This window comes from Kogia breviceps, chromosome 7 (assembly GCF_026419965.1).
Source record: "Kogia breviceps isolate mKogBre1 chromosome 7, mKogBre1 haplotype 1, whole genome shotgun sequence".
Taxonomy (NCBI): Eukaryota; Metazoa; Chordata; class Mammalia; order Artiodactyla; family Physeteridae; genus Kogia; species Kogia breviceps.
The window spans coordinates 66,874,043-66,891,946 of record NC_081316.1 but is presented as its reverse complement, the minus strand read 5'-3'; the positions used below and the strand labels follow the sequence as shown (position 1 = coordinate 66,891,946).

At 34.0% G+C, this 17,904-nt stretch overlaps 1 protein-coding gene across 2 annotated transcripts in view; it reads left to right on the top strand.

Annotated features, from left to right (window-relative positions):
• Nucleotides 1-17,904, top strand: part of GUCY1A2 (guanylate cyclase 1 soluble subunit alpha 2) — a 477,302-nt gene that overhangs the window by 88,474 nt on the left and 370,924 nt on the right. For both annotated transcript variants that reach the window (XM_067038547.1, XM_059070801.2), the window contains exon 4: nt 16,387-17,105. In XM_067038547.1, coding sequence (XP_066894648.1) covers nt 16,387-17,105 — 719 coding nt within the window. The remainder of the gene's footprint in view (nt 1-16,386; nt 17,106-17,904) is intronic.

Sequence of the window (17,904 nt, the reverse complement as noted above, 5' to 3'; positions counted from 1 at the left end):
GAGAAGGAAAAGATCTACAAGAACAAACTTGAAACAATTAAGTAAATGAAAATAGTAACATACATATTGATAATTACCTTAAATGTAAATGGAATAAATGCTCCCACAAAAGATACAGCCCGGCTGAATGGATACAAAAACAAGACCCATATATATGCTGTCTACAAGAGACCGACTTCAGACCTAGGGACACATACAGACTGAAAGTAAGGGGATGGAAAAAGTTATTCCATGCAAATGGAAATCAGAAGAAAGCTGGAGTGGCAATTCTCATACCAGACAAAATAGACTTTAAAATAATGACTATTAGAGGAGACAAAGAAGGACACCACATAATGATCAAGGGATCAATCCATGAAGAAGATATAACAATTGTAAATATTTATGCACCCAACATAGGAGCACCTCAATACATAAGGCAAATACTAACAGCCATAAAAGGGGAATTCGAAAGTGACACAATCATAGTAGGGGACTTTAACACCACACTTTCACTAATGGACAGGTCATCCAAAATGAAAATAAATAAGGAAACACAAGCTTTAAATGATACATTACACAAGATGGACTTAATTGATATTTATAGAACATTCCATCCAAAACCAACAGAGTACACGTTTTTCTCAAGTGCTCATGGAACATTCTCCAGGATAGATCAGATCTTGGGTCACAAATCTAGCCTTGGTAAATTTAAGAAAACTGAAATCATATCAAGTATCTTTTCCAACCACAATGCTATGAGACTAGATATCAATTAAATGAAAAGATCTATAAAAAATACAAACACATGGAGTCTAAACAATACACTACTTAATAAAGAAGTGATCACTGAAGAAATCAAAGAGGAAATTAAAAATACATAGAAGCAAATGACAATGGAACACGACGATCCAAAACCTATCGGATGCAGCAAAAGCAGTTCTAAGAGGGACGTTTATTCCAATACAATCCTACCTTAAGAAACAAGAAACATCTCGAATAAACCACATAACTTTGCACCTAAAGCAATTAGAGAGGAAGAAGACAAAAACCCCAAATTTAGCAGAAGGAAAGAAATCATACAGATCAGATCAGAAGTAAATGAAAAAGAAATGAAGGAAACGATAACAAAGATCAATAAAACTAAAAACTGGTTCTTTGAGAAGACAAATAAAATTGATAAACCATTAGCCATACTCATCAAGAAAAAAAGATGGAAGACTCAAATCAATAGAATTGAAAAAGGAGACGTAACACCTGACACTGCAGAAATACAAAAGATTATTAGAGATTACTACAAGCAACTGTATGCCAATAAAATGGACAACCTGGAAGAAACGGACAAATTCTTAGAAATGCACAACCTGCCGAGACTGAACCAGGAAGAAATAGAAAATATGAACAGACCAATCACAAGCACTGAAATTAAAACTGTGATTAAAAATCTTCCAACAAACAAAAGACCAGGACAAGATTGCTTCATAGGCAAATTCTATCAAACATTTAGAGAAGAGCTAACACCTATCCTTCTCAAACTCTTCCAAAAGATAGCAGAGGGAGGAACACTCCCAAACTCATTCTATGAGGCCACCATCACGCTGATACCCAAACCAGACAAAGAGGTCACAAAGAAAGAAAACTACAGGCCAGTATCACTGATGAACATAGATGCAAAAATCCTCAACAAAATACTAGCAAACAGAATCTAACAGCACATTAAAAGATCATACACCATGATCAAGTGGGGTTTATCCCAGGAATGCAAGGATCCTTCAATATACGCAAATCAATCAACGTGATACACCATATCAACAAACTGAAGGAGAAAAACCATGTGATCATCTCAATAGATGCAGAGAAAGCTTTTGACAAAATTCAATACCCATTTATAATCAAAACCCTGCAGAAAGTAGGCATAGAGGGAAATTTCCTCAACATAATAAAGGCCATATATGACAAACCCACAGGCAGCATCGTTCTCAATGGTGAAAAACTGAAACCACTTCCACTAAGATCAGGAACAACACAAGGTTGTCCACTCTCACCACTCTTATTCAACATAGTTTTGGACGTTTTAGCCACAGAAATCAGAGAAGAAAAAGAAATAAAAGGAATCCAAATAGGAAAATAAGAAGTAAAGCTGTCACTGTTTGCAGATGATATGATACTATACATAGAGAATCCTAAAGACTCTACCAGAAAACTTCTAAAGCTTATCAATGAATTTGGTAAAGGAGCAGGATACAAAATTAATGCACAGAAATCTCTGGAATTCTTATACACTAATGATGGAAAATCTGAAAGTGATATTAAGAAAACACTCCCATTTACCATTGCAACAAAAGAATAAAATATCTAGGAATAAACCTACCTAAGGAGACAAAAGACTTGTATGCAGAAAACTATAAGACACTGATGAAAGAAATTAAAGATGATACAAAGAGATGGAGAGATATACCATGTTCTTTGATTGGAAGAAGCATCATTGTGAAAATGACTCTATTACCCAAAGAAATCCACAGATTCAATGCAATCCCTATCAAACTACTGCTGGCATTTTTTACAGAAGTAGAACAAAAAATTTCACAATTTGTATGGAAACACAAAAGACCCCGAATAGCCAAAGCAATCCTGAGAATGACAAAGGCAACTGGAGGAATCAGGCTCCCTGACTTCAGACTATACTACAAAACTACAGTAATCAAGACAGTGTGATACTGGCAGAAGAAAAGATATATAGCTGAATTGAACAGGATAGAAAGCCCAGAGATAAACCCACACACATATCATCACTTTTTCTTTGATAAAGCAGGCAAGAATATACAGTGGAGAAAAGACAGCCTCTTCAATAAGTGGTGCTGGGAAAACTGGACAGGTACATGTGAAAGACTGAAATTAGAACACTCCCTAACACCATACAAAAAAATAAACTCAATATGGGTTAAAGACCTACATATAAGGCCAGACACTATCAAATTCATAGAGAAAAACATAGGCAGAACACTCTATGACATAAATCACAGCAAGATCCTTTTTGACCCACCTCCTATAGTAATGGAAATAAAAACAAAAATAAACAAATGGGACCTAATGAAACTTTAAAGTTTTTGCACAGCAAAGGATACCATAAACAGGACCAAAAGACAACCCTCAGAATGGGAGAAAATATTTGCAAATGAAGCAACTGACAAGGGATTAATATCCAAAATTTATAACCAACTCATGCATCTCAATAACAAATAGAAAACAACCCAATCCAAAAATGGGCAGAAGAAGTAAATAGACATTTCTCCAAAGAAGACATACAGATTGCCACCAAATACATGCATGAATGATCAACATCATTGATCATTAGAGTAATGCAAATGAAAACTACAATGATATATCATCTTCACTGGTCTGAGTGGCCATCATCAAAAAATCTAGAAACAATAAATGCTGGAGAGGGTGTGGAGAAAGGGGAACACTCTTGCACTGCTTGTGAGAATGTAAATTGATACAGCCACTATGGAGAACAGTATGGTGGTTCCTTAAAAATCTGCAAATAGAACTACTATGTGACCCTGCAATCCCACTACTTGGGATATACCCTGAGCAAAGCATAATTCGAAAAGTGTCATGTACCAAAATGTTCTTTGCAGCTCTATTTACAATAGCCAGGACATGGAAGCAATGTAAGTGTTCATCAGCAGATGAATGGATAAAGAAGATGTGGCTCATATAAAGAATGGAATATTACTGAGCCATAAAAAGAAATGAAACTGAGTTATCTGTAATGAGGTGGATAGAACTGGAGTCTGTCATACAGAGTGAAGCAAGTCAGAAGGAGAAACGCAAATACCATATGCTAACACATATATATGGAATCTAAGAAAAAAAAAATGTCATGAAGAGATTAGTGGTAGGATGGGAATAAAACACAGACCTACTAGAGCATGGACTTGAGGATATGGGGAGGGGGAAGGGTAAGCGGTGACGAAGTGAGAGAGTGGCATGGACATATATACACTACCAAATGTAAATTATATAGCTAGTGGGCAGCTGCTGCATAGCACAGGGAGATCACCTCTGTGACCACCTAGAGCGGTGGGATAGGATGTTTGGGAGGGAGAGAGAGGCAAGAGGGAAGAGATATGGGAACATATGTATACGTATAACTGATTCACTTTGTTTAAAGCAGAAACTAACACACCAATGTGAAACAGTTATACTCTCTGAAAGATGTTAAAAAAATAATAATAAATAATGTAAAAAATTTATATATTAATAAGAAAACATGTTGAGACTATAATTAGAAATGCATTAAACTCAAATTAATTTGGGAAGAATTGATATTTTTATATTGTAAGGTCTTTGCATCTTGAAATTAGGAACATTTTTTCCATTTGTTCAGTTTCTGTTTTCTGTGTTAAAATTTAATAGTTTTCTTAATATAAGTTATATGCCTTTCTTTTTAGTGTATTCCTATGATTTTATAATTTTCATTGCTACTTTGAATAGAATATTTCCCCATTTCTACTTCTTGATCCTTATTGCTAATATAGAGAAAAGCTATTGATTCTTTCTATGTTTATTTTATATTCAATTATTTACAATGTTTTCTTATTAATTCTAGTAGGTATTTTTTTCTATAAAATAATGTTCTATTTTGTGCACCAAAAAAAAGCAAGAAAGAGCCTTGAAATTAAAAGGCTTTCTAGGTTTTCTAAGTGTACAGTCTTCATTAGCAAAAATAGATAATTTTATTGTTCCTTATATTTCATAGCTTCAGCTAGAACTTCCAAGGTAATATTGAATAACAATGGTGATAACAAGCTTATTTGCATAATTTCTGATTTTAGTTGAAATGTTCTTAGTATTTTACCATTTAGAATAAGCTTTGCTTCTGGTTTTTGAAGAGTAGAATTTATTATGTTTGAGCAGCTTCTCTATATTCCTGTTTTGCTCAAAATTTTTATTAAAGTTGTTCAATTTCAGACTTTTCAGAATCTACTGAGAAAACAATATTATTTTTTCATTTAATTTTATAAACATACTTTACGCTGATAGATTTTCTACTATTGAACTACTTCTTTTCTGACATGAACAGTACTTGGTCATGAAGTATTACTCTTTAATAAATTGCTAGACTCCATTTGCTACTATTTTAGCAAATATTCATAAGAGAAAATGATCTTAGTACACTGTATCAAGTTTTGGCATTAAAGTTATGTGGGCTTAATAAAAAGAATTGAGTAGTTTTTTTTTTTTTTTTTTTTTTTTTTTTTTTTTTTGCGGTACGCGGGCCTCTCACTGTTGTGGCCTCTCCCGCTGCAGAGCACAGGCTCCGGACGCGCAGGCCCAGCGGCCATGGCTCACGGGCTCAGCCGCTCCGCGGCATGTGGGATCCTCCCGGACCAGGGCACGAACCCGTGTCTCCTGCATCGGCAGGCGGACTCTCAACCACTGCGCCACCAGGGAAGCCCAAGAATTGAGTAGTTTTAATTGTTTTCTATGGCCTGGAAATATTTAAATCACTTTGGAATTATCAATTTTCTTAAAGGCTATCCAAAACCCATTTCTTCTTGGGTCAATTTTTGTCATTTATGTATTGATGAAAAATTAACCATTTATATTACATGTACACATTTGTTGTCAGAACACTGTATGGTTCTATTTTGATTCCTCTATTTCTCCTTAATATATGCTATGTCTTCTTTCTCACTCCTAATTTAGTTCTAATCTACAAATTTCAGCCTTTATAGTTTAATTTTAAATTTAATTTCTTAATTGAAAGTTTTAATTTACTTATTTTTTTTTGTTGCTGAAAGTATTTATGACATATATTTTTGTTTGAATACAGTTTTTGTTGTGCCTCATAAGATTTTGAATGAATTAGTTTCCTTTTCATTGATTTCCAGAAGTTATAATTTCAATTTTTTCTTTTTAATACAAGGAAGGGTACTGTTTAACTTCTAAATAGATAAAAGTTTTGGTTACCTTTTTCTCACATATGTGTTTATTATTATTTAACATCTTTATTGGAGTATAATTGCTTTACAATGGTGTGTTAGTTTTTGCTTTATAAAAAAGCGAATCAGCTACACATATACATGTAACCCCATATCTCCTCCCCATTGTGTCCCTCTCCCACCCTCCCTATCCCACCCCTCTAGGTGGTCACAAAACACTGAGCTGATCTCCCTGTGCTATGTGGCTGTTTCCCACCAGCTATCTATTTTACATTTGGTAGTATATGTAAGTCCATACCACTCTCTCACTTCATCTCAGCTTACCCTCCCCGTGTCCTCAAGTCCATTCTCTACACCTGCTTCTTTATTCTTGTTCTGCCCCTAGGTTATTCAGAACTTTTTTTTTTTTTTTAGATTCCATATATATGTGTTAGAATATGGTATTTGTTTTTCTCTTTCTGACTTACTTCCCTTTGTATAACAGACTCTAGATTCATCCACCTCACTACAAATAACTCAATTTCATTTATTTTTATGGCTGAGTAATATTCTATTGTACATATGTGCCACATCTTCTTTATCCATTCATCTGCCAATGGACATTTAGGTTACTTCCATTTCCTGGCTATTGTAAATAGAGCTGCAGTGAACATTGTGGTACATGACTCTTTTTGAATTATAGTTTTCTCAGAGTATGTGCCCAGTAGTGGGATTGCTGGGTCATATGGTAGTTCTATTTTTAGTATTTTAAGGAACCTCCATACTGTTCTCCATAGTGGGTGTATCAATTTACATTCCCACCAGCAGTGCAAGAGTGTTCCCTTTTCTCCACACTCTCTCCAGCATTTATTGTTTGTAGATCTTTTGATGATGGCCATTCTGACTGGTGTGAGGTGATACCTAATTGTGGTTTTGATTTGCATTTCTCTAATGATTAATGATGTTGAGCATTCTTTCATGTGTTTGTTGGCAATCTGTATATCTTCTTTGGAGAAATGTCTATTTAGTTCTTCTGCCCATTTTTGGATTGGGTTGTTTGTTTTTTTGTTATTGAACTGCCTGAGTTGCTTATAAATTTTGAATATTAATCCTTTGTCAGTTGCTTCATTTGCAAATATTTTCTCCCATTCTGAGGGTTGTCTTTTGGTCTTGTTTATGGTATCCTTTGCTGTGCAAAAGTTTTAAAGTTTCATTAGATCCCATTTGTTTATTATTGTTTTTATTTTCATTACTCTAGGAGGTGGGTCAAAAAGGATCTTGCTGTGATTTATGTCATAGAGTGTTCTGCCTATGTTTTCCTCTATGAATTTAATAGTGTCTGTCTTTACATTTAGGTCTTTAATCCATTTTGAGTTTATTTTTGTGTATGGTGTTAGGGAGTGTTCTAATTTCATTCTTTTACATGTAGCTGTACTGTTATTATTATTATTATTTGTATTATTATTAGAAAATGTGTCTGCAAAATCTTTCCTTAAAAACATATTATGGAAATTTTGTGGCTAAGTACTTGAGCAATTTTTGTAATATTGTCATATACTATAAACATGCATGCATGTGTATATACATACATGTGTACATTTATTGCCTTTGTTATTAAATTTTATTTATTTTAATTTCATTTTTCCTCTGAATTTTTTATTTTTATTGTTGTTGAGATTTATTTAATTTATGACTTTGCTTTTTTAATCTTTGATCCTGAAAAAAGCACATTAATATTTACTAATGACATTTTATTTTTATTACATTTTTCTTTTGTTGATTGTTTTGTTGTATTTATTTTTATTTAATTTCTCTATGACTTTGATTTTTTTTTTTTTTGTCTGTCAGATCCAACTGAATCTGAGAGAGATACATTAAAGTTTCCCACTATAATCCTACTATAATTTCCTCTATAATTGTCTAGAGTTTTTCATTAGAGTAAAATTAGATTTTTTTTTTTTAGCTTTTAAAATGTGTAACAGGTATAGTGAAACATAATTCACATACCATACAATTCACCCGTTTAAAGTGCATACCTCAGTGTGTTTTTAGAATATTCATAAAGTTTTGCAACTATCACTATGATCTACTTTAGAACTTTTTTTGTTTTTTTTTTTTTTTTTTGTGGTATGCGGGCCTCTCACTGTTGTGGCCTCTCCCATTGCGGAGTGCAGGCTCCGGACGTGCAGGCTCAGCGGCCATGGCTCACGGGCCCAGCCGCTCTGCGGCATGTGGGATCTTCCCGGACCGGGGCACGAACCCGTGTCCCCTGCATCAGCAGGCGGATTCTCAACCACTGCACCAGCAGGGAAGCCCTAGAACATTTTTTATCACTCCATAAAGAAATCCCTTGCTCATTAGCCATCAATTTCTAATTACTAATATTTTGTATATTTAGCTACATTGTTGCAGGTTCATGTCTCTTAGGTCTTTGTAAATTGTGATTTTTAAAATATAATATCTCTCTTTATCCTGATTAACACTTTTAACTTTAATTCTACCTTGTTTGATATTAATACTACTCCTTCCTTGCTTTTTTTCTTCTTGTAGTTTCTTGGAAATTTTTGCCTAATATTTATTTTCAAACTTTTTGTTTAAAATCACCTTTTATAGGTTGTTTTATACATATGCAATTCTTATATATGGGGTGAGAATTTCTGACATTTGATGGTATTTATTTGTTTACACTTAATGAAATGCATAATTTACTGATTTTCTTTCTTCCATCTCGATTTATGATAATTATTTATTTTACATTGTTTTTTCTTTTTCTTATTTTTGCTATTTTGATCATGTTGAATATAAAATATTTTTAATCTTTGTAGTTTGAAAGTTCTCTTCCACTTTCCCATTTCATTATTAGTTAGCTTCCCTTTCTTGTTACTAAAATTAGATCCATGTGTTTTTTCAATATTTTAAAACAAAATATCACTTATTTCCTTACTAAGAATGCATTTCTTTTCTCTAATTACCATATCCCAAAGAAACCTTTAGAGTGCTGTTAGAACATTTTCTCCTCACTGTTTCTCCCTAGCCTCCTAACTCTTGGGTTTTGCTGAGATTGTTTAGTTTCAGATTATCAATAAAATTTACCTTGCAGTTGTCAATAGTTTCCCTTTCTCTCTATTTCAGTGATTTTTATTTATATTTATATTACAAATTTGCAAAATAAATCTGTCATTGACACATACACACACACACCTGTGTGTGTGTGTGTGTGTGTGTGTGTGTGTGTGTGTTGCAAGGTTCATTGCTCCTTGATGTTTTTACTTTTCCCATTTTCTCTTACCAGGACTCCTCTGTTTCATTTGTTGTTTGGTTAAAGTGTTTTCTCAATTATTTTCCTCAGGTGTTTCACTGAGTCATATTGTTTCTGAATCTGCCAGATATCTTGGCTGGGTAATGAATTCTTAGATTTAAATTCTCTCAGTATTCCACGTATATTATTCCACCATCATCTAGCTTACAGAATTGCAAATAAGAAGAACATTGTTTTTAAGTTTTTTGAAAATTACTTGTTCTTTCCTGCAGCTTAAAAGATTTTATATCTTGTATTTCAGGAATTTAACCAGATGTGCTTAGGTTTTTTTTGTGTGTGTATGTGTGTGTGTTTTCTTACCAGTTTTGGCTGGAGCTTGTGCATTTTCTATAAGTTGATTCAAGATTTTCTACAGTTCAGGGAAAATTCCATTATTGTTTTAGTTATAGTCCTTCCTCCATTGGTTTCTTTTTCTCTTTCTAGATCACACTGTTTCTAGATATCATACATTTCATGAGTTGTCCTACTAAATCTGTTTATGGTCAACAGAAGGATCATAGACAAATATTTATAATACAAGGGGATATCTGGTATTTTACAAGAAAAGCACAAAGGTGTGTTTGCTATTTGAAAGCAAGGAGTACCAACTGATAATGTTGGAGTGTACTTTCATGATGTTCTGCTTTTTAGGTATAATTTCTGGGTGAAAAAATACTCCCAGTACTCAGGGTTTGGCATCATCTCCATTATGCCATATTTCTAACTTAAAATTTTTGCCCTATGTTTACTTTATTACTTTATTTACTTTATTTTTTGTCCTGTGTATATTTTAAAGCATACCTTAGCATAGTCTCAAAATTACAAACTGTACTCTTAACCATCACAAGTATTTTTGTGCCTGAAGCACTTACTATACTTATAGTAATAAATATTCCTTTGGGTATTCAAGAATTAATCTTAAATATGTTAGAGGGTTTCCTTTAATGCTATGCTTAGCAAATTCTTTTTTAACTCAAAAATGTTAAAACCCTGTTTTTAAAATGTGTCCTGCTACTTTTAATTATATAATAAAATTGTTAAAAATAAAATAAAAATAATAATTGTTAAAATATTAAGGAAAATTTAATTTAGTTCACCTACCCTTAAAAATAAATATATGACTTACTCTGTGTTCTTTTTTGGAGAGGGACAGGATGCCACAAATGCAATAAAAGGAGGAGAATTAAATGCCTCTACAATGGTAGAAAATTGCAGTTTAACCCTTCATAGATTAAGAGCAAAATTGATGACTCTCTTTTTTCTATTATCCCAACAGTTTTACTTATTTAATTAAAGTACTCTAACTACAAACGTTTTATCTCAGCTCACCAAAATGCAAATCAGAATGTATTGATAGCTCAGATTCAAAACAATTTCCCTTGGGGTTTCCCTGGTGGCACAGTTGTTGACAATCCACCTGCTGATGCAGGGGATACAGGTTCGGGCCCCAGTCCGGGAAGATCCCACATGCCGTGGAGTGGCTGGGCCCGTGAGCCATGGCTGCTGAGCCTGCGCGTCTGGACCCTGTGCTCCGCAACGAGAGGGGCCACAACAGTGAGAGGCCCATGTACCGCAAAGCAAACAAACAAACAAATAACCAATTTCCTTTAAAATTACAATTTGGGCAGTGGGACTTCTTTCCAGCCTTTCTTCTTTGTTATTATTTAGACATATGTAATATTTACCCTTTGTAGGTTGGCATGGCACTAGAATTATATTCTTATAAAAGTGTCATCTGGGTTTCAAACATAGTTGAGAAACATCTTATGGTCTTGCTAGATAAAATAACTTTTTCTTGACAAATACTGTATGCTGCCACTTATATGTGGAATCTGAAAAAGCCAAACTCATAGAGAGTAGAATGGTGGTTACCTGGGGCTGGGGAAACAGGGAAATGTTCTAACTTCCAGTTAGGAGATGACTCAGTTCTGGACATCTAATGCACTGCCTTGTGATTATAGTTAACAATTGTGTATTATACTTTGAAAGTTAAGAGCAGATTTTGAATGTTCTCACCACATAAATAGAAATGGTTATTATGTGAAGTGATGGAGGTGTAAACTAATGGTATGATGCTAATCATTTTGCAATATTTAAGTGTATCAAATTAACACATTGTGTACCTTAAACTTACACCATGTTATATCTCAATAAAGCTGGAAAAATAATTGTTTGTCTAAAAGGATAATTGTTTACTTAAAATGTTGAAATCTTTTGGACTTGAGATACTGTTGTGATTGAGTCATATTACTTAGATATTAGGTTGATGAACCCTAAGTAATTAATCAAAAAATAATTATGGAGGTCCACAATTCACAGAAGTGATAAGTTGGTAGGTATTCAGCTCCTTGGTTGAAGTTTAAGCAACTTGAAGAAATACCTTCCACTTTGGTATTTTCCCAAGTTAGTGGAGACTGATACATTTGCTGGGTGATAAGGATGGTCTCTGGACCTAGAAAGACACAAATTTCCCTCTTTTATTAATAAATCTTCCCCCAGAGGATCCAGGACCCCAGTCAGTGGTACATCTTTTGTGTCATACCTTTCTTCTCTATTCACTCAGTTCTCAATGAAGGCAACATTTCCCTTTCCAAGCATGGAGGCCATATTTTTTTTAAAACAATTTTATAAAATCAGTAATTTTAGCCTTCCAATAATATTATTGATACAGCTTAAAACTAATATTCTGTTTCTTCATTTGTCCCACTCTCCTCAACCCATTATACTCATTCTTTTGCCTCCACCTCCCCACTGAAATTGCTCTGTCAAAGGTCCCCGAAGTTCTGACCAATCCAATTTAAAGTTTTCTTCCCTGACCTCTCTGTGGCATTGATAGCCATTGACTGCTCCTTGTAACTCCTTTCTATTGACTTCAGTGATACATTAATTCACCTGACATCCAGCTATTATGTATTGAGCGCCCATAAATGTCAGGCAGAATGCTAGGCATTGATGATATTTCAATGGGCAAGACATGCATTTTTCCCCCATGCAGATAGTTAACTCATTTAATACTGTGCACATTATCACACAATACTTATTACACAAGATCTAGTATTAGACAGACTTCACTTTGAAACCTGGCACTGCTACCTACAACTGGGTGAACATGGGCAAATTTCTTAACATTCCTCACCTTAAAAATGGGTGCAATTAAAAATATTCACTTGATAGGAATTTTTAAAATGTTAAAGTAATATACGAAAATGTTTGGCACACTGCTTGATACTAATTTCTCCATTCTTACTGGAACTACCTAATTCAATCAATATAACCTTGTAGAGACACTGAAGCATCTCTTTGGCTGCTATCTTTGACTCTGGTCTTGTCACACTTAAGTCCAACTTCTACATTGCTGATTAATTAACAGCTCATCCCACCACCCATACTCCACAGCCATTATACACTTACTACTTGTTCTTCCATGACTCTGCTGGGCTCTTTCACCTCCCTGCTTCATTCATATTTCATTACTGTCCATCTGTTAGAGTGCTCCTTCCTTCCTTGTTGGCTTTTTTTTTTTTCCTTGTTAGCTTTTTGAACACCTACTTTTTCTTCAAATTATCTTTCAAACTTTATCTCCCTGAGCAGAAAGTCAGACATTCTTTTCCCCATACTGTCATAGCTCCTGTATGCCTCTGTTATAACCCAATCATTTGTAATTTAATTATCTGTGCTCATGAGAGAAAAATATGTGTCTGGTTGTCTTGATATCCTTTGATGTGACACATTTGTAGCTTTAAAAGCTTGATTCTAGATGAATGTTTAGTTTCTATGAATGAATTCTTAGTCTCCATGTGCCAGACATTATGCTAGTGATAGGTATGAAGACATATATGCCCTCAAGAGGTGCACAGTGTGAAGTTGGATAAGGGACAAAAGATTCATGTCATGAATGAACACACTATTTCATTTTCAGTTAAAGGATGTCAGCATTTAGGCTATTCATTTTTTTGAACGGATGAATTAGTAGTAATTTAAAATTCCTTAATTTACCTGCTAATGAAAGTAGTTTTATTGTAAGTTTTTCCTCTTTAAGAAATGTATTTTTATATACCCAAATGTCAAGCTTCTTGTGATAAGAACAGATGAGCACTGTTTCTATGTTTCAAGTGATTTACTGGAAGTAGGGGGTTTGCATCAATTATAAGTGGAAACTTGGGAGTAAGACTGAGCTAAACTACTTTCTCTGTGCTTTCTAAATTTTGAGATGTTTAAAGTGGAAGTCTTGGGTATTGATACATAGCATATTTGCAAAAGTTGAAGTGATGATTCCCTAGTTCTATTTTTTCAAGCTCTAAGAAATATTTTCTTTTCTCAGCTGCACAGTTTAACAATTGTGAGACCAAAAATATTTATTAGTTAATTGAATACTGTGGTGGATATAGAATTGCCATGTATAGTATTTGCATATAATATTAAAAATAATTTAGTTTTTCTTTATTTATACAAGTCACTTTAGCACCCTGGTAGGCTTTAGCATTATCATTTGAGACTTAATAACAATTGTATCTTAGGTACAGAAGTGCTTTTTAAAGCAGCAAGGATTTCTAGTTGATAGACTGCTGTACTCACAAGTAGTTTTAATTTTGTTGCCTCTGGTGAATTTACTTACTCATTAATTTCTGGATGATTCTTTGGAATTATGACATTTGGAAATAGGACATAAGCTTACTGTATTATATCTGTGTTCTTAATAACTCTGAGGACATTTTTAATGTTATGAAAAATGCAAGTTAGAAGAAATTCTCTTTTTCTCGTCTGTGCATAAAGGCCCTATGTCCTTTAAGACACAACTCTTCAAAGTATAGAAGCAATCCATGGAATATTTTCAGTGACACGTGGAATTTTGTTGTTCAGCAAATATAGTCAGATTATAGGAATTTTTATTTATTCTGAACTTAGTTTTTAATAAGAATTTCATAATTAAAAATTAATAGCAGCAAAGTATATTGCCATTGAAGGGACATAAGTTTAATTTGTATGTATTAGAAATTTTTAGTTACAGTATAGTGATGGTGATGTAAGGATTTTGTATAGGAAGAAGTTTTAGTGAAGGGCTTTTCAGACAGCTAATAATTAAACCAGGGGAGAATGGTTTATAACCCAAGAGAGAAGAGCAATTTAGGAGGAAGAGTTGATGAACACTATCAAACTAAAGGAAAAAAAAAGTTAAGTAAGATAATGACAAAAGAGGATATATTGGTTTAAATAATTGCAAAAGCAGTTTTAATGGAGCAGTTGGAACAGGAGCCAAATTGCAGTGGATATCATCTATTTTGTTTTCTCTCTTTCACACCAGGGAACTAGTTAGAAAACTGCTATTATAATCAATTCTGGCTGGCATTATTGTTAGTGAATGCAACATATGTTGAAGTTCAATCTTGTAACATTACAATGTGAGATGAGTAGTGATGTTTTTATCCTAGTAGGTGACTTTCTCAGCTTCTCTTGAACATCAGATCTATGAAACTAAAATTAATGTGAAATGCTTCTTAATAACGGGACTGATTTTCACTTAAGTTTTCTATTTCTCATTTCACATGGATTTTAAGAATTTCTTTGTCAAACTAACTTCTTAATTTGGCTTTCACAACATTTAGACTCTATGGTAAGTTCTCAAAAAATATTTGACGTGTTTGGACTCTATTTTAAAACAATATTATTAACTGTTTTATCCCCTCACTTCTGGGTGGAGAGAACTCATAGGGAATAATAAAGTAGGAACAACAAACTAAGCCATAGACAGCCTAGATTACTTTGCATTCTAACAGGATACTAACAAAGTGACCTGTCTTTTCCTGTCTGATTTTCAGGACCTCCTTGTAAGATGAGACAGATAATGAAATAAAATATGAATATGTAAACTACATGTACTGATTTCAGCCAATGTCAAAGGAGAAGCACTAGGGTGACTCAACATAGAAGCTTTCTTTAGGATACAGACTCAACTCTTTTATCTGTGCTGTACTCTCCCTCAAGGGTGGATCTAACTAGATTACATGTGATCCTGCTTCTAATTACTATATAATGCATTGTGTTTGTTTATTTATTTATTTATTATTATAACCATTATTATAAGGTAGATCTCCTTTTGCCATGGCATCTGGGAATAAGTATGAAAGGAGAAAACTTAAAGACTTTTAACTCTGTCTGGTCAGATTCCTACTCTACTTTTGTCTGCTCTCATTTTTGTGAGTGAAAGAATGAATGCAAATCATTCCACAGTTTAAATTCCTTGTTTTGTCTCTCACTTCCTGGGGTCTAGCTGACTTGCATGATTTTCTCAGAGATTACTATTTTAAACACTTCTGTTTATGCAAGAAAACCTGATGCTTTTCTCTGCTCATGTACCATAGATTCCCTCTCTGGTTATATTTCCTACTTAACAGGTGAATTGTGATAAGTAAAATAGTAATATTGAGTGAACATAATAAACAACTTTATAATAGTCTCTTAAAATTCTTTAATGATGAGAAAAAATGTTAAGGAAAATATATTATTGATGATAATTACAGCAAATGGAGTATAGTATTGAAAAGAAAAGAGAACAACTAGATAAGCAGCATTTTAAAACTTCATGCTCCAGGGTTTGAGGGGAGGGAGGAATGAATAGGTGACACACAGAGGATTTTCAGGGCAGCAGAACTACTCTGTGTGATACTATAATGGTGGGCACATGTTACCATACATTTGTCAAAACTCAAGTATATACAACACCAAGATTGAACCCTAATGTAAACTATGAACTTTGGGTGATAATGTTATGTCAGTGTAGGTTCATTGATTGTAACAAATGTACCACTGTAGTGCACAATATCAATAGTTGCCAGGGGAGGGGGTTGTGTGTGTGGGGGGGGGCAGGGGGTACATGGAAAATATCTTTATATTCTGCTCAGTTTTGCTTTGAATCTAAAATTGCACTAATAAAGTCTATTTAACAACAACAACAAAACAGTTTATGCTCATTAACTTCTTAGAAGCACCCAGAAAATGAACTGAAATTTACTTTCTTTAACTCAAAATGAATGACTTAACCTATTTGGGAAATTTGTGTACCCAAGGGAAATACCTCTCTTGCTTCTCTCACTAGCTACCTCTTCTGGTAAGCATTAAAAAAGCTGTGAATTCAATTATTTGTATTTTACTTTATTAACATTTGCTTCCATTTACCTCTAGGTTTGAAGTTTGAGGAAATTCAAGAAAGATTTGGTGAGGAGTTCTTTAATATATGCTTTGATGAGAATGAGAGAGTCCTTCGAGCTGTAGGTGGCACGTTGCAGGACTTTTTTAATGGCTTTGATGCTTTGTTGGAACACATTAGAACTTCTTTTGGAAAACAGGCCACTCTGGAGTCACCATCATTCCTATGCAAAGAGCTCCCTGAAGGTAATCTTATGCTGCACTACTTCCACCCTCACCACATTGTGGGGTTTGCAATGCTTGGAATGATTAAGGCTGCAGGAAAGAAAATCTATCAGCTGGATGTAGAAGTGGACCAGGTTGCAAATGAGAAACTGTGCTCTGATGGTTCAAACCCAGGCAATTGTAATGGTCTTACTTTTCTTATCAAACAATGTGAAAATACTCATATCACGAAGAACCTTCCACAGGGAACCTCCCAAGTTCCTACGGACCTCAGAATTAGCATCAACACCTTCTGCAGAGCCTTCCCTTTCCATTTGATGTTTGACCCCCACATGACAGTCCTTCAGTTGGGGGAAGGCCTAAGGAAGCAGCTCCGATGTGACACTCACAAAGTGCTCAGATTTGAGGACTGCTTTGAGATTGTTTCTCCAAAGGTTAATGCCACCTTCGAAAGGGTTCTGCTGCGACTGTCCACGCCATTTGTGATTAGAACCAAGCCTGAGGCTTCTGGAACTGAGAATAAAGACAAGGTAAGTGGCTATGGACTTGATATGGGTGATGGGAACTAGGAGATTACATAATTATTTTAGTAAATTACATGATGGCAGTACCTGTCATTATTTAGGCAAGAGAGCCTAGAGTGTCATTTAGAAAATTACTGGTCCCTGGATATATGTAAAAAGATTTGACCTTATTCCCAGCCATTTTGCATAGTGTCTGCCTCTTTCATTAATTTATTTCATTATATAAAAAGAAGACATTTATTAATACTAGCCATAGTAATTACAAAAATGATAAGACTCACTAAAAACGGGATATTGTAAACCCATGACTATTTCCACCTTTTGAAGTCAAACTATGAGAGAAATAGTAAGACTGATATCAACATTATGGGGATTGCTTGCCTTATTCTTAAATATTGCATAAATATAGGTAAAAAGCTAGCTACATTTTGAATATGTTATGTTCTAAATTTCATAATCTAAGAACATCTGTTTTACATCCTATTATTTTCTTAATATGCAGAATAATGTATCAAGTGACTATCTCAAGACTTCTAATTAAATTTTAGTGTTGAAAAAGAGACATTTCTTTAGAACATGTTCACTTCTTGAGAGAAGACACTGGAATTATTCTATCTTTTAAATTTAGGGAATATTAAGGCTATTGGTTTTGATTTATAGAAGTACAATATTTGGCTAGGAGTGTTTGAAGCATTTTTGGCCTTATAACTGAAGTTAATATTATTGAAAATGTGCCTGAAGTAGAATATATTATTACCAATGTTGATTGCTTCATATATTTTGTAGATTTGACAATTAATTCAAT